Source organism: Polypterus senegalus, chromosome 1, assembly GCF_016835505.1.
Source record: "Polypterus senegalus isolate Bchr_013 chromosome 1, ASM1683550v1, whole genome shotgun sequence".
Taxonomy (NCBI): domain Eukaryota; kingdom Metazoa; phylum Chordata; class Cladistia; order Polypteriformes; family Polypteridae; genus Polypterus; species Polypterus senegalus.
The window spans coordinates 193,651,359-193,669,890 of NC_053154.1; the positions used below are offsets into that span (position 1 = coordinate 193,651,359).

The window sequence follows — 18,532 nt, forward strand, 5'->3', positions numbered from 1 at the left end:
ACAGCATGACACCAGTTCAAAAATATTCTTTTGCATTAAGTACTAAGCACTAGCTGTTTTAAATAAAGAATAATTTCAGTTTCACCTTAGGCTCAGCATCATAGAAGCTGCCTGGTGATCAATGGTGAGTAGTATATGTCTGTGCAGTACAAAGTGTTGCTGTAGGCAGTGTGATGGTTTGTCATATGGTCATTCCTCTGGGCTTCCCATAAACTTTCCAATTAGAGTAAAATCTTTCTGACAGAAGTTTCCATGGTCACATCTGCATGGCCAACTTGTTCCATGGAAATGTCAGGCAGAGTTACCAGCTGTATAAGGATAACAGCTGATTTTTCAAATATCATGTAGTCTAGACATTTTTGGTGTGCTGTAGCCAGGGATGGCACCACCATTAAGGCAAATTAGGCATTCACTGATTATAATGGGGGAAAGAAAATCCAGCCGCACGGATTAGCTATCGAACATTCGGTTGGCGCACTAATGAGCTTGGCCTTGGGCAGTGGTTCCCAAACTGTGGTACGCGGAGCCTTTTCAGGTGGCACGCATCGCGGTCCCTGAAATTTATCTGTGCAAAACCTTTTATGACAAGCCTGTTGTGAGCAAAATCCAATGAAACTGTTTAAATACAATAATACGTGGATTCCCAAATTTAGTGTGGTGTGAAATTTCATCATCTGAATAAATAAAACCTATTATTCGAAACAGTATTTAGTTCATTTAACGCTACCATAATTCCGTTTCGCGGAAGTCAACTTCTACTTCTTCACTGTTTGAGCTTTTGGTCACTAGATGAAAGCACAAAGCCGACACTATTTAGTCTTCAGTAACTCTGCCTCACAGAAACCGCTCGCATTTGTTGTTATACGTGCACTGCCGCTGTACCGCATCATAGTCACTAGATCTAAGCACAAAGCCGATACCATTTCGTCTTCGGTAACTGCGTCACATACAGGCCGAAGGCAGGATTTAGTTTCGGGACGGAATTTATTAATTTATGTACATGCACAAATTTTTTCAGTAATTTTATGCATAATTTCTTCCAATTCTTTAACTTTTATTCAGATTTCGGGACGGTTTAGACCCGAACTTCCCCCCCTTACAGCTCTCCCTCCCTTTCAACAAGGTGTGGGGTGGTACGCAACGCAACTCACTTAATCTCACGTGGTACTTGACGTCCAAAGGTTTGGGAACCCCTGGCCTAGGGTACAAAATAACCTGGCACCGGCACTGGCTGTAGCCATAGTCCAAAATCTTAAAACTCTGGTGGTGTTCTTTTTTTTTTTTAATGTGAGCCCTCTAGTGGTGATTGTTAGAGTGACAGATATGCACGCCTAAACATTTGCATAGCTGCTCACATTGGCCTCCCTTGCCAGTTTTCATGCAAATGGTACCCTCGTGTCCGGAAGCAACTATGTTATCAGAAAGTTTTTCTTTTCTTATTTTTGCTCTTTTGAATACCCAAATATAGTAACTCCTCACCATGAGGAAGCAATGACAGGTTCTTTTAAACCTACTATCTTAAGTTTCTGAAATAATAAAATGTGCAAGAACTCATTTGAAATAAAATAAATGAAGTTTCTCTGATTGTCATCATTTCAAGGCTTTAAATCTCAGGAAAAGGCAAAGGAAAAAAAAATTAAATCAAAGTCATTGAATGCAAGTATAATGCTCTTAGACTTCAACCTGTGATTGTTTTGTAATATTTTTAGATGATGTCTAATCAGCAGGAACCCCTAACTTTTTCTGTACAAAAATAGTAAATCATTATTTTCAAATATAAGTGCATCTGTTTGTATTTTTAAGGACACTGAGAATGTACACAATTAACTGATGGTCAATTCTGAGCTACCTTCATTATAGCAAATAAATAATTGCATAGAAACACATTATATGTAAGGAATGTCTGCCTGGGATAAAGACTTACACTAACATAATTCCCTAAGCACATCCCTGCACTCTTCCATAAATGTTTTTTAGATGTTAAGCTGTAAAGACAGCCATCAGAACATGTTTGGCTTTTCCGAGCTCACAGCTGCAGTAGCTCAGCTTGCATGATGCCAGTTCTGTAGCACCCTCTGGTATGTCTGAGTCTGGAATCTCCGCCTCGGTTCCCTAGTAGCTTATGTGCAGCGTTCCCAAAATTCACCAAATGCCATCCATGTCATGGTCAGTAAAAAGGTCAAGATTCCACTACCAGAGCCATGACAAGTGATTTTATAATCTGAAGTAAGCAAAGTAATGTCAGTTTGAAAAGTAGGGATTCACAAGTGAACGGTACAACATCTATAATTTTCCTTTTCTCCTTGATATTTCTCCTGAAAAGTGAGATGGTGATCCTTACTTCTTAGTCAAGGAGCAGTTCTGAATTCTAGGTTAATAAACAACACTGTTTGTCTCTCTCTGTGACTGCTCAGACTTAATTCTGGGAAAGAGATGGAAAGCAATACTTGAACGGAGTTCAGAGAATAAAGTCACACACAGATAGCCACACATACACTTGGCTTTTAAAAAACTAAGACAAATCAATTTAGTAACAAAATGTAAAGAACCCTGAATGCAATCATCTGCTACAGCACATAAAATAATAAGACCACACAACCAAGCATACACCAAGCAAACTCAAGCAGTGCTCCAAGTTTCACACATTGGCAGCCAACATCTGGTCCAAAAGAAGTAAAAAAATAAAAAATTCTGTTGAAGATTAATGTCATTAAATAAATAAGATATCACTGTTGAGATTCCTACAGTTCATCTTTGGGGTTTATCAGGTTGTCCAAGTCCCAGTGCTGCTTGCTCTGCAGGGAGTCGATAACTTCATCTGCCTGTAGCCTCTCCTGCAAGACAAAAAAAAGATGGAAGTGTCAGTCTAACATTCACACCCTTGTTCTAGACTCATAGGAGTGATGTCCTGTAGTAGCAATCCATCTCTAAACCATTAGCTACTTTGTGCAAGTGTTGCTTTTTAGTATAAGTTGTTTGCGCTGTATAATGTCTTTGAATGGTGAATGCTGTAAAAGATGCAATCTAAGATCTATAAAATGGTAAATGGTAAATGGCCTGTATTTGATATAGCGCCTAACTAGAGTTCAAGAACCCCCCTAGGCACTTTACAACACAACAGTCATTCACCCATTCACACACACATTCATACGCTGGTGATGATAAGCTACTATGTAGCCACAGCTGCCCTGGGGCACACTGACAGAAGTGAGTGACAGAAAAAATCATCTCTGTTTCGTATTCTGTAACATCATTGGTATTCATCAAAGGACAGGAGTAAATTCAGGTACAGTAAAGCAATGGAATAAGATGGCATCATTCCCATACCTGGACAGTGGGCCTAATAATGGGTTTTGACAGCAAGAGCGATGAAGAGTTGAAACCAACAGCACTATACAATGCAGAATGCACTCTTGTTAAATTTGTTGTGCCTCATGTCCACAGTGCACTGTCACACATACACAGCTGCCTTGATCATCTTGCAGGACACTATAAGGTGCCTACATTTGGTATTTCTCAGAAACTGAGGCATCCAGAATCTGTTCCAGTAGACTATTTGTGCTCATGCGGCTTCAGGTGGTCATGTTGGTGTGAAAAGGTACTGTATGTCTGCCTGTAGAAAATGAGCGATATTGTGATAGCAGAGGGAGGTGCACAAAGAACTCAGTGATAGTACATCATGTCTGAACAGTGACTGTCTATGGCTTAACAGTACTGGGACACTGCCCTGTGAGACTGGGAATGCCATTAGTAACTAACAGTGAAAGACATGCTAGCAGGGGTTGGTTAGCTACCTCTTGTTGATGTGTCTGGTCAGTGAAGGTGGAGTGCTGCACTGTGGGCCAGGGCAAGTGTGGTCAGCCAAGGGTCAAAATGAGAGAATGGCGGACATTTAGAAGTGGAGTTCTAGCTTTAAATTTGAGCTTGAGAGGTCTGTAGCTGACCAATATCCCTCAATCTGCTTTTATTTCACACGTTTGATTTTTGTAATTATTGACCATGTGGCAGAAATATTTTGAAATAACTCTTTCAGTTAGTTTTATAACTTCTGAGTCATATTTCCTCTGTTTAATCTCAATAATAATTATCTGGCCTTTTTTCTCTCTCTCAAACTGCATTTAGAAGAGCGCAGTAGTGTGAGATTTATTATATGTAATTTAAATAATTGCATTTTTGCCATATTTTCGAAGTTCTTAAGTCCCCTTAATTTTTTTTCTGTTCCCCTTTTTTCTGTAAAGTTTGCTCCCTTAATTGTAAATTAATACTGACAATTAACAATGAATGGAGTAGACATCAAGCAAATTATGCAGAATAATGAAAGGCTTAATAACCAGAAATTTGCTAAATTCTATTTTACTTATGTTGCATTGAGATAATTTAGGTGCTTTTTTGTTTATCCAGGTTTTGAAGATTTTCATCACACTCGTTCTAATATTCATTGCACCATTCCAGGTGTTCTGTGGTCTGCCAGTGAAATACCTGCAGCCTTTCATTATTCACAGTCCTTTGCACTCATGTCTCCTCCACTCCATTAACTGTCATAGAAGAATTAAGGGAGCAAATTTTACAGACAAACCTAAATTAGTGGGAAAATTACAAGACAGTTTAGAACTTTGAAGTATGAGGATATAAATCTTAGTTCTGAATTTCTTAACAATGGCAAACAGTGAAGTGCTAAATTGACTCACAAATTATAAAACTGGTTGGACCAAAACTGCAGCCACAGGGGTCCTTGGGACTGGAATTGGAAAGCACTGGTTCACTGGAAATGTTACAGTGTATTGATTTGAGAAATGCAATAGGAACTGACCACAAATTAAGTAATTGGTTGGAATGAAAACATGTGGCTCTCTTTAGGACTGAAGTTGCCTACCCCCAGCCATTTGTGCAGTAGATTCAGTTACAACAAGTTTTCAATTGCTGCACCTTTGGGTCCAGGAAGGCAGTGGACATGGTACAGTGTTTCAGCTGGTAAAACATTCCTTTTGATATTATTATTTCACTTTCCTTCGACATCTACTTTAAACGGAACTCCTCAGTCTTTTATGTGGAAGAACAGTTGTTTCTCATGGAAAATACATTATTCTAACAGCCAATCTCGTGCACACATCTGATCAGACACTTCATTGTGCTTATATAGTATGCCAAGCAGTAGCCTGCTCACCAATTCCCTGAAGAGAGGATCCAAAGTGAACCAAAGAGCTACAGCACACCGTTGTCCCTTTGTCACGGCTTTAACTCCATGAGGATTCTCCCCACCAGAAGAGAAGCTCACCATGCGACCACAGGTGGGTTTAACTGAGGCCTGAAGAAGGAAACAAGTATAAGGACTTTGTTTAGATCTAAGTAACGCTAAGTCTTCCAGATGACAGTGCAATAAACAACTTACCGTAACTGTCTTGGCATCCATTTCAGTAAAGATGAACTCTCCCCCATCAAAATCTCCATTAAGATACAAAAGGGCACTGAGGAAAAGGGATCAGGGTAAGCATATGATGAGTACATGTCTCAAACATGAAACACACCATTTTAATCATTTTTGATAACACATGGAAACGTATCCTGTACATATACATTTTTCTCCAAGTTAAACAGCTTACTATGGCTGCCTCACACACCTGTAATCTCTATATGTGTAAGCAGGAGGCTCCTTCCAGCATTCATTGGCTTCAGGGTCCAGAAGACAGTTGTCTGCATGAATTGGATGGCTCAGATCATTTCGATGGTCTTGCTGACCTGGAGAGGTACAGATTGCTGTTGAGGTTTGGAAGTGAAAGACAGCAACATGCTCAGCAAATGTGTTCAATGTGGACATCAGGAGACGTGTATGTAGAACATTTCACATGAAATGACGCCAGGTCAGTGGGGTGGGAATAGTAGAATGTCCTATATTGCCTTTTTGATTGATGCATGTTAAATATGGAAGTGACTGTATTTAAAGAAAACATTCCGTAAAGCTGAATGTAAATGGAGAAAAACTAAAGTGATAGTTCACTATGAAATATCGAAGGCTAAAATAACGGAATATAATAACATAGTCCATCTGGAGAGGTGGTGTTACTTCTCTAAAATTACAAATACAGTCATATGAAAAAGTTTGGGAACCCCTCTTAATTCCTTGGATTTTTGTTTATTATTGGCTGAGCTTTCAAAGTAGCATCATAACAAAATTAGGTGCATAAATTTGGGCGCCACAACAGAGATATTGCATGAATACTTAGTTGAGCCTCCTTTTGCAAATATAACAGCCTCTACACCCCTCCTATAGCCTTTTGTGAATGTCTGGATTCTGGATGGAGGTATTTTTGACCATTCTTCCATACAAAATCTGTCCAGTTCAGTTAAATTTGATGGCTGCTGAGCATGAATAGCCTGTTTCAAATCATCCCATAGATTTACGATGATATTCAAGTCAGGGGACTGTGACGGCCATTCCAGAACATTGTACTTCTCCCTCTGCATGAATGCCTTTGTAGATTTCAAACTGTGTTTTGGGCCATTGTCTTGTTGGAATATCCAACCCCTGCGTAGCTTCAACTTTGTGACTGATGCTTGAACATTATCCTGAAGAATTTGTTAATATTGGGTTCAATTCATCTGACCCTCGACTTTAACAAGGGTCCCCCAGTCCCTGAACCAGCCACACAGCCCCACAGCATAATGGAAAATCCACCAAATATGACAGTAGGTAGCAGGTGTTTTTTTTGGAATGCAGTGTTCTTCTTCCGCCATGCAAAGCACTTTTTGTTATGACCAAATAACTCCATTTTTGTCTCATCAGTCCAAAGCACTTTGTTCCAAAATGAATCTGGCTTGTCTAAATGACCATTTGCATACAACAAGCGACTCTGTTCATGGCATGAATTCAGAAAGGGCTTCTTTCTCATCACCCTGCCATACAGATATTATTGTGCAAATTGTGCTGTATTGCAGAATGATGTGCAGATACACCATCTGCAGCAAGATGTTCTTGCAGGTCTTTGGAGGTGATCTGTGGGTTGTCTGTAACTATTCTCACAATCCTGTGCATATGCCGCTCCTGTATTTTTCTTGGCCTGCCAGACCTGGGTTTAACAGCAACTGTGCCTGTGGACTTCAATTTCCTGATTACATTCCTTACAGTTGAAACTGACAGTTTAAACCTCTGAGATAGCTTTTTGTAGCCTTCCCCTACCTAAACCATGATACTGAACAATCTTTGTTTTCAGATCTTTTGAGAGTTGCTTAGAGGATCCCATGCTGTCACTCTTCAGAGGAGAGTCAAAGGGAAGCACAACTTGCAGTTGACCACCTTAAATATCTTTTCTCATGATTGGACACACCTGTCTATGAAGTTCAAGGCTTAATGAGCTAATCCAACCAATTTGGTGTTGCAAGTTATCAGTATTGAGCAGTTACATGCATTCAAATCAGCAAAATTACAAGGGTACCCACATTTTTGCACAGCCAGTGTTTCACATCCGATTTTTATACAACTAAATACTGCTTCACTAAAAATCTTTGTTCGGGAAACCCCCCAGTACTCGGATGTTCCTAGGAAATGAAAGACATACCACTGTTATATTTTTTGTTGAAAGTAAATTATTGTGCAGGCTGAGAGGGGTTCCCAAACTTTTTCATATGACTGTAATTTTAAGAGTTTTATTCTCTATTATTGATTGTCTGCTAAACCCAGGTCACTCAATGGAAAGTCTCCAAAAAACTACCAGTAAAGCTTGTGAAGTTTTTGCTTTCATTTTTAAACATAAAATTGATGATATTAGAAAAAAATACTGTACAGTCCCCCAAAGCTGATCCTATTAATTCCCTGTATTCCATTTTAAACAAATTACATTCATTCACCAGGATAGATTTACTCGATCTATGTAGAATAATTTCTCAACTGAAACCTTCCACCTGTGTCCTTGACCCCATACCAACAAGCTTTTTCAAAGAAGTATCCGATGTGCTAACTGATAGCGTGCTTGACATAGTAAACTCATCACTAGATATGGGGGTTTTCCCAGACTGTCTTAACACTGCTGTTGTTAAAACTGCTGAAGAAAAATAATCTTGACTCATCCATTTTTGATAAATTTAGACCTATTTCTAACTTGCCTTTCTTAAGTAAAATTCTAGAAATGGCAGTCTTTATGCAGTTAAATGATCACTTGAATAAACATGCTATTCTTGATAAGCTCCAGTCAGGTTTTAGAAAAAAACACAGTACAGAAACTGCACTCGTTTAAGTAGTAAATGACTTGCGGGTAAATGCAGACAGAGGCCATTTATCTGTTCTCATCCTCTTAGATCTGAGTGCCGCGTTTGACACCATAAACTGCAATATTCTTATAAATCACCTTGGTCAATGGCTGAGCCTCTCTGGCAGTGTCTTAAATTGGTTTGAATCCTACCTGGCAGGTAGAAAATTCTTTGTTAGTTGTGGTGATTATAATTCAGACACATGATATTCTATATGGTGTTCCACAAGGCTCTATCCCAAGTCCGCTGCTTTTTTCGATTTACATGCTTCCATTAGGTCAGGTTATCTTGGGGCATAATGTGAGCTACCACAGCTATACTGATGACACACAGCTGTATTTATCAATAGCATCTGATGACCCCGACACTCTTGATTCACTGACACAATGTCTTACTTGTGTTTCTGAATGGATGAGTAGTAATTTTCTCAAGCTAAATAAGGAGAAAACAGAAATCTTTGTTATCAGCAAAAATGAATATAATGAGGGTGTTAGAAATAAACTTGATCTATTAGGATTAAAAGTCAAGATGGGGGTAAAGAATTTAGGGTTAATTATTGACTCTGACCCAAATTTTAAATCACATATTAATCGGATTACCTGGACAGTATTTTTTTTACTTAAGGAATATAGCAAACGTTAGCAAGATGCTGAAAAATTTGTTCACGCTTTCGTTTTCAGTTGGTTAGATTACTGTAATGCACTCCTCTCAGGACTACCCAAAAAAGACATCAATCGATTACAACTAGTGCAGAATGCAGCTGCTAGAATCTTAACTCGGAAACGAAAAGCACATCTCTCCATTTTTGATGTCACTACATTGGTTACCGGTGTCATTTAGAATTGACTTTAAAATACTGCTAATGGTTTACAAAGCCTTAAATAATCTCAGTCCGTCCTATATTTTGGAATGCCTGTCACTTTACACTCCCAAGTTGTAACCTTAGATCTTCGAATGACTGTCTGCTTATAATTCCAAGAGCTAAACTTAAAAGAAGTGGTGAGGTGGCCTTCTGCTGTTATGCACCTAAAATCTGGAATAGCTCAACGCTCATAGAAATTCGCCAGGCTAATACAGTAGAGCACTTTACAAAATTGCTAAAAACTCATTATTTTAACGTGGCTTTCTCATAGCTACGTTTTAGTGTATCCCTGTCAAACTGCATGTATGTTCAATTATCATTTTCATCAAGGCTCCGCAATCCATACTAATCCCTACAATTATCTGCTGTTCTTTTTCTAATTTTCTATGGTGGTGATCTGTACCACCACCACCTGATTAAAGCACCGTGCAGTCCCTACATTGATGGATTGAAGGCCAGAGGTCCACATGACCATCACCGTCTAATTCTTCCATGTGAAGCCTGACAACCTTGAGGACTGATTTAGATCATTTATGTTAGGTAGAATGCCCAGTGGGTGGTCTCTTGGCCATGGAGCCCCTGCAGATTTAGTTTTTTTTCTGCAGCCCATCTGGAGTTTTTTTTTTTTTTAAATATTCCAGGCCAACTGACCTTACTTTATTCTTTGTTACTTAGCATTGCCTAATCTTATTTTTGTTTGATATAAACGTTTCTTTCTTCATCTTGTAAAGTACTTTGAGTGACACCATTTGTATGAGAATGTGCTATATAAATAAATGTTGCTGTTGTATGACATTAGATAGGGTCCGATTAGTTTAATAGAAGCTGTCTAATGCTGACTGGACTGCAGGTTATGAGATGAACTTCAGTTGGGGGAGTAGGGGAGGGTCTCAGGTGTTGCACCTCAGTTTTGTTAGGTTAAAATGTAACAAACCTGAACAGTTTTAAACTGATTAATATTGACCCATATTAGTTGCGTAAGCCTAAGCAGATATTATTTAGTTGGGTTGAAGGACACTCGATGAAGTCCTGCAAATGTAACATTTTAGATGGGCCAAAGGACGCTGAGCTGCTTAGCTTGTAGAAGTCGTATGCTTCAAGCGATAATGTTGTACAAGATAAACATGAGTTTCTTTCCATACCTGTAAGAGCAGTGCGGCACACTAGGTGAGTGTATGAGAAGTATAGCGGGGAATTCAGCATGAAGTAGGACTCAACAATTTTCCTTGCTTTCTCACTGACTTCATAGAAGAGCTGGGCACTTGTTAAAGGAATCCGTCCCTCAAAGCCATACTGGGAATACAACGAGTATATAATTAAACTGCTGGAAATTTTAGAAGCTATATATTGATTGTATGGTGGTCAGTACAGCTGCTACTACTTGCTCGTGAAGGTTCTAGACACCCACCTGCAGGGCTTTCATTACGGTGGCACCTTCAAACTTTTCATTGGGTGTGTGTGGTGACATTCTGCCCCTGTAACCGTCTCCAGCAATGGAGATTGTCTGAGAAGAGACAAACATAAATCCAAGTCACATTAAGTCTGGTCAAAAGATCACTAGTTTTATTAAATAATTTAGATGAAGACCACTCACATTGGCCACCTCTTGGAGAGCTTGACATTCCTGCTTCGTTATGACTTTTTCAAATAAAGCCCTCTGAGTGCCATTGAGTGCTTCTGAGTTTAGGACCAGTTGTACGTTGTTGTAGACTAGGGGTCCACCTGTGGAGAGAAACAGAGTGATGAATAATTCCGTGTGACGTTTCCTGTGATTTATAGAGGCATTCTTGTCATGTGCACAAAATTCAATAAAATGTAATACATGTTGACACTCCCCAATGCCATGATTAACAAGCATATTAACCTTACCTCAAAACTTTCTTAACGTAATAAATAATTTGGGTCCTCATAATCTGGTACTGGACTAAGCAGATTAATAAAAAAGAGAAGCAAATAAAAATGACAACGAGCTGGGAGCCACTATCCCATCACAATACTTAGACTGCTTTTTGAGGCCCACCTGATATCTCACTATTTTCAATTTTAAGCTTATTGTCATATTAGGTGAAGTTCTTACTTGTATGCCTTATTTTTGGATGCTTTCCTTCTACATTGCATGGATATGTGCCTACTGTGGAGAAATGGGATTAGCAATTGTTTTCCCGCATAGGACTCACTGGATTGATTCCTTTTTTTGTTTGGACGTTTTTTTATTTTCAACCAAGTAATGTATTTGATTGTTGCATCATAATTCGTTTATTGTAATGGACATATTAGGAAATGAATAAAATTATTAAAAATGGCTTCACACTCTTAAAGACAAATGGAAAAATCATCTCACAGAAAGGAACAACAGAGGAGGTTGGGTGTTTATGGTGCCATAGAGGTTAGCATCCATCCTCCAGGTGACAGAGTATGAATCAAAGGCCCAGTCACTGTTTGTGTAAAGCTTGCAGATTCTTTTAATGTCTGCACAGATTTCCCATTTTGTGCTCCAATAATATCCTCCCTCATCCCAACGACGTACATGTTAGATTAGTTGGTGACGATAAAGTTGCCTCAGATTAACGAACATGGGTGTGTGCACAACTCTGTTTTGCAATAAACTCCCACCCACACTTCAGGTCTAGCTGTCTTACACCCAGTGCTAGGCTGTGGCCTTCGTAAGTGTGACTTGGCTTAAGCAGGTTTGATGATGGATGAAACAATGGACAACTTGCTATTGTCCGTTTTCTGCAAAATTATATTTCATTTAGTTCTCTCTATTCATATTTTCATTCTCTTACATCTACACTGCAGTTTTGACTGGTGGGTAAGCCCTCCTAACAGTATCAGCAGTGGAAACGTGTACTGGCACTAAACTCCGCATTGCTTACCTTCTTCATGTTCTTCATATGAGTATTCCTCACTTTCCACATCACTGCCTCCCCTCATGTTTACCTTGCCATTCCTCGTCTCACGTCAACCTATTTGATCTTCACTTCACATGATGGCAGCTCTCCTTTCTTCACCTCATGCCCACATCCTTCAGCACATGCTCAAGTTACTCATTGTGCCCCCAGCTTTACATGTAAATTTGTTTAGCAGACACATTTATTCAATTAAATACATAGCAGAAGTAGGAAGTCAAATATTAGAAATAAACTTCACAAACTGATATTTGCAAAGAAGGCTGGCCACAGGCAATAAAGCTGCCAGCCCAGTGGGTGTCACCAATTCAGAACCAGACCAAGCGATTTCCTCCAAAGGGACAACATGTCTAATGACAGGCACCCATTTAAACATTTCCTGCACTGAGGTGGCATACTGGGTGTTAACTGGGTTGGAGTGAAGGAGGTTCTAATTAATAATGAGCAGTGAAATCAATTAATTACGTTAATCGAAAAATAGTATGTTTATGTTTTACAGCGTGCTAAAAAGATGACTGAAAACTGGAGTGAATGGGTGAGTACTGAAAAATTATTTTATATACTGTGCATAAAATCATAGCATTGAAAAATTGATAAGGCCAGCAATGGACTAATGCAGAACTAGAAAGAGATTTCCTTCTCTGCAGTTGTTGCTGCCTTGATGAGCTCCAGCTTTCTGTGGTCTTCAGTCAGGAGTATAGTGAAGGAAAGGATGAAAACGTACATCCAATTATTAACACATTTATCAGACAACATAATCTGCAGAATAAATATTTTAAAATAGTTAAGAATACAATCTGTAATGATAAAGTGTAAAACCTTTTAGTCGGGTTTCTCTGTTATATTTTTGTTACTGTGGAGATTGCATGTACATTACAAGTGGCATATCTAGATGTCTTCATACTAGAAATGATCACAGCATGTGGTTTCTATTTATAACATTTGTGAATTTCCAAACTATTTATAATGTCTTTAAAATAGCAGAGTTTTTTTTTTTTTTTAAATGACCTGCTCTGGCACAGGATTGCAACGCAGTATTGTACACTGTCCCAAGTGTAAAAGCACATCTTAACAGAATATTCAGTTTCTGTGAAGATCTGTCTAATTGAAAAAAAGTTTGTACTGTGATATTTTATATTCTTGGTTATTTGTTTAAGTGTAATTGCTTTATTGATTGTATATGTATGAGTTATTACATCTCTGCACATGTGGCAATCAACTTTTATTACCTGTCCTATTACACTTGCTGAACAAACAGGCCGCAGCCTAATGCTACCCGATTATGTTTACCTCTGTTGTAAGTCGCTTTGGATAAAAGTGTCTGCCAAGCAAATAAATGTAAATATTTAAAAGAGTGCCAACAATATATTTTATACACATACAAAACTATATTTAATCAGTTTACAAATTTCAAAAGTTCTTTGTGAACATTTCAATGTATTATATTTTCTATAGCTGTGTTTATAGGTACATTTGCATAAAATGCGAAAAGCACCTATTGTTGTTGTCATGTCTGTCCAAAACAAACAGCTGGACCCCGACATTTTTTAATATTTAGTACATTTATTATAGTTAAATATTTATCATTTAGTACAGTTGTCATGAAATCTCAAATATGTGCAAATTTTTAAAATTTCAAATGCTTCCATTTATAAAGCATTGGCTAATTTTCAAAATTGCCCACCCTAAAACAGAAGCATTGTGAATGCCCTAATTAAGTACTGTAACCAGTAGAGGGCTCCACTAAGCCCCCAAACCCCCAGACACAAGTAAACAGCACAGTCCTCGGTTCAAACACAAGATCTTCTTTATTTTTTTAATACCACCACCAATCTCCAAATTCTCTTTCACAGCAGCATACTATGATAATGGCTTTCTTTTCCCCTTCTGCACCTCCCTTGAAGCCTTGTCCACACTCCTCCCAACTCTAACTGCCCATGCTGGAAATTCAGCTTCTTTTATGCCAGATCCGGGAGTACTTCCAGTGCCACAGTATTGCACATTGGAAGCCATTTAAGGAGCTTTTAGTGAACCCGTAGCTCGCTCCAGGCGGCACTAAAGAACCCCAAAAGGGCTGTCCCATAGGATTGCAATTCCCAGCCTGCCCTGCGCATATCCTTATGGGTGTCCCACCAGTGGAATGCTGCCACCATGTTTATGAGGAGAATACGACCGTGGGAGGCAGACACCCTCTGTCCTGTGTCCTGTGATTGTGGCATCCTGTTCTGGATGCCTGTCCCTTTAACACTTCATTCACACTGCTGTGTTTACTCTTTCAAATTTACTTTGAGAGAACTCATTTCAATTTGTATATTTTCTTCTTTTACACATTCAATAGCTGCTCTAAATCCTTTATACGAGTTACTGAAATACCAGCGCACATGGCCAGGCGCTCGCTGCCACCGTAGCTGTCTGTAATGACAAACTTTAACATAGAATTTCACTCTCCATAACATAATGAATCTTTCAAAAATGTTACATTTAAGAAGTATTAACTACACTTAGACATGGACCCTCCACAACCAATAACTAATGACAGTACATCGATCAATGCCATCACTTGAATTGGAATCTGCCATCTCTAAAGGCTACTTGAACCATCACAGGTCTATTCAGCTTCAATTAAAAACATGTTCCATACACTCTACTAATGCATCTCTTTACATTCTATAATTCACAGTTGTTTCAAAAATATATTAAAAAGCCAAAAATTGATATATCTATATTTGATGAAGAAAAAAAAAATCAAAAATTTCTAAATTCTAAAGTCTGAATTAGCGTAAGTCACCCTAATTCAGGGTGTTCATAAGAAAATTAATGATTTACTTCATGAGGTAGAAGTGCATAATAAACAAGAAAAGTTGCATCAAATATTTGAAAAATTAAACTGTGGGCTTCAATTGAAATATTTCAAGTCAGAATATCCTTGATTATAAAAGACATTTGCCATTTTCACCATCTGATAGTGGCACTAATAGAGAGATAGAGGGCTAAATCCCTAGTACAAGATAAAAAATCAAAAATAACAAATTTGTAATACTTGTCCTTGAAATAATCTAAAATGATACCCTGCATGCTTATGTTTGAAATTTGTTATTTTTAACCTTCTTTTAGAGGGCTGGACCCACTGGTAATAATAATAATAATAATAATAATAATAATAATAATAAGGGCGGCACGGTGGTGCAGTGGTAGCGCTGCTGCCTCGCAGTAAGGAGACCTGGGTTTGCTTCCCGGGTCCTCCCTGCGTGGATTTTGCATGATCTCCCCATGTCTGCGTGGGTTTCCTCCCACAGTCCAAAGACAGGCAGGTTAGGTGCATTGGCGGTCCTAAATTGTCCCTAGTGTGTGTTTGGTGTGTGTGTGTGCCCTGCGGTGGTCTGGTGCCATGCCTGGGGATTTTCTTCCTGCCTTGCGCCCTGTGTTGTCTGGGATTGGCTCCAGCAGACCCCTGTGACCCTGTAGTTAGGATATAGCGGGTTAGATAATGGATGGATGGATGTTATGTAAAATGTCAGCTTTTTCCTTCCTTTCTCAGTTTTTTCCTTCCCTATTCTAGTATGCTTTGCCCAAAACCTCTACAAATATATTCCATTCAAATATCATTTACCTTCTCTCAGCTCTCGATCTGGGAGTAAAGAATTGTTCCTTTTTTCCGAGATGGGAAAATACTCCAGCTCTCCATCTGTGCTCGATGGAACCCTTAGTAGGAAAACAAATGCATATTACTGGCTCATTTCATGTTGTTCACAGGCTGACTTTCAAAATTCTTTTCTAATCTTCCATTGTTGATTACAGTGAAAGGAAGACATGACATAAAATAAAGACAGACTGAGCTTTAGTAACGTGGCACGGCTATCCATCTGGTTAAGGCCAGGCCACTGTTGGATGTGAATGTTCAATGTCCTTCTTATGTTTTTGGTTACTTAATTATTTTTATATTTAGGTATTACTTATTTAATGCCATTGACTTATGTGGCAAAGATCTGGCATGTGCCCCCAGCTCCATGTGACTACCCATTCCTATGTCCTGCTATAATGTGTCGTAGCATTGGCACTGAATAAGGCAAGCGGGCATACCTATTGATGTCCTCCCGTCCACCACTGGAACTCCAGTAATTCTGAAATACACAAAACACAAAGTTAGAAAATGCCAGCAAGTGGCAACTCAGCAAGGATTAATGGAATAATGGAGGAGCAAATACAACATATACATACTACTACCAAATTAGCAATGTATCATGGTGACACACCGTCACTTTACAACAGGCACATGAGTGCAGTTCTACAGTTGTAAGGACCTACACTCAGTGCTTCCCCATTAGTTCTCCTGTTAATGGTACAAAAGAACAGAAGATTGTTTTTATGACCTTAGCTCATTGGAAAAACAAACCTAAAAACAGGCCAAAAAAAAAAACAGCATTTCACAAAGGGTCTGTTTTTCAAAGCACCAATTCTGGGTGTGATATTCTTTCTTCAGTTTAATGCATGGAGAACCCTTTAACAGTGCAGTAAACGAAGCTCAAAAAGCTCAGACTTTGCACACGTAACCCTACCAACTCCCCTAATCAATGACACAAATACAACAGGGTCACACACAATGTCACACAGGTCAGAGGGATTATACTCTGTAGCTTAAGAGATGCCAGGGTGGCTTCTTTCTGACTGAAGTGACACAATGGCTCAATACTTCCACCAAGTCCTGCGCTGATACAAGTCGCTCCTGTTTTAATGCTGATGACCATTGTAGTGGCTCAAATATTAATATTAATACACCGGGTCCTCAAAGACCCTGAATTGGATTAAAGAGATGACATATTATACAGTATACAGATTTCTTTCTTTCTCCCTTATCCTACATCTGTATCTTTTTTTTTTTTTTTTTTGTTTATGCTGCATTTTGTTTCTTTTTATATCTAGCACAATTATGATTCATGTTTATGTTGCACTTCCTTCTGTAATACTATATTTGTAATTTTTGTATACTTTTCTGGGCAAAGAATAAATTAAATTGTAAGTTTGATGGATAATTACTTTACTTAGGGTGAAATTTAGCTTTTACAGAAGTTCAAAAAAGATAGAAATATTAAACAAAAGCAATAAGCACTCCTTCCTTGAAAAATAGGAACTTCTGACATAGCAATCCCAGTCCCAGTGAGGCGTTATGCTGACATATTACTCTTGGTATAAGGAGCCCCAGTTTTGTTTTTGACACACTTCTGCTGAATGATTCGTTGGCTGAAAGTCCTCAGTGTTACGGTGTCAAGCATTATTTATAATGCCACTCAGCTTGTTGGACTTCTCTCCTTTGCTACGGCCTCCAGGGGGCCCAGAGTGTGTCCCGTAACTGAGCCTGACCTTTAAATTAGCTTGTTGATTTGGGGAACCTCTCTTGAAGTGATTCACATTGGGTATCACAGAGTTATAGATGTGAAGGATGTCACATTAAAAGAACTGTCTCCTAAGGAAAAACAGCCTGCTCTGCCCTTTCTTATACAGTGCCACTGTGTCATGAGACCAATCCCGCCTGTTACTGAACCACCCTAAATATTTGTTGCAGTTCATCATCTCCATATTCAATCTCTGAAGAGTGGGCTTACGGTGAACTGGATTTAGTGGGCTTGGTAAAGAATATAATGGAATCCCAGCCAGTGCTGTTTCCTGCCTTTTGCTAATTTTACAAGGATATGGTTTAGAATGGATATCTTCTTCTTCTTCTTCCGGCTGCTCCCGTTAGGGGTTGCCACAGCAGATCATCTTCCATATCTTTCTGTCCTCTGCATCGTGTTCTGTTACACCCATCACCTGCATGTCCTCTCTCACCACATCCATAAACCTTCTAGGCCTTCCTCTTTTCCTCTTCCCTGGCAGCTATATCCTTAGCATCCTTCTCCCAATATACTCAGCATCTCTCCTCTGCACACTTCCAAACCAATGCAATCTCGCCTCTCTGACTTTGTCTCCCAACCGTCCAACTTGAGCTGACCCTCTAATGTACTCATTTCTAATCCTATCCATCCTCGTCAAATGGTTTAGAATGGATAAAAGGATCCATATTTTTTAATTGTAATATTTTTTGTGCTGTTTACTATAAATTTCTATATTCATTATGTGTGCAATGTTTTGTCCTAGACTGCTATAAAAAATAAAATAAAAATAAACTGAATGGAAAAATGGAACTGATTGATGGTTTAAAAGTTATTTATCCATTTTCCTAAACTGTTTTTCCAGAGAAGGATAGCAGACAGATTCAGCATATCCAAGCAATCATTGGGCAGGAACAATATTGGGTGAGGGCACCAGTCCATCTCACACACACACACATACGCACACATCAATTTAGCAGCAGTGTTAATTTAAGCTATTACTGTACTAGGCTGGATGTTGCATCTGACGAAGAAAACAATTCTCACCAGCAGATGTCACTGCTGATCTATAAATATGAAATTTTAACTCTCAGCACAGCAATGAGCAGATTATGCTGGGGAGAGGTAATGGAGTTTGGGGAGTCTTGTTAGCA

General features: G+C 38.8%; 1 protein-coding gene across 1 annotated transcript in view; it reads right to left on the minus strand.

The window, feature by feature from the left end:
- Window positions 1–992: 992 nt before the first annotated feature.
- The window catches only part of p3h2 (prolyl 3-hydroxylase 2), a 111,939-nt gene continuing 94,399 nt past the window's right edge, over window positions 993–18,532 (minus strand). The window contains exons 7-15 of the mRNA XM_039765912.1: window positions 16,093–16,133; window positions 15,623–15,714; window positions 10,698–10,825; window positions 10,512–10,607; window positions 10,246–10,396; window positions 5,619–5,736; window positions 5,390–5,465; window positions 5,165–5,305; window positions 993–2,834 (exon numbers count right to left, since the gene is read on the minus strand). Coding sequence (XP_039621846.1) covers window positions 2,742–2,834; window positions 5,165–5,305; window positions 5,390–5,465; window positions 5,619–5,736; window positions 10,246–10,396; window positions 10,512–10,607; window positions 10,698–10,825; window positions 15,623–15,714; window positions 16,093–16,133 — 936 coding nt within the window. The 3' untranslated portion in view covers window positions 993–2,741. The remainder of the gene's footprint in view (window positions 2,835–5,164; window positions 5,306–5,389; window positions 5,466–5,618; window positions 5,737–10,245; window positions 10,397–10,511; window positions 10,608–10,697; window positions 10,826–15,622; window positions 15,715–16,092; window positions 16,134–18,532) is intronic.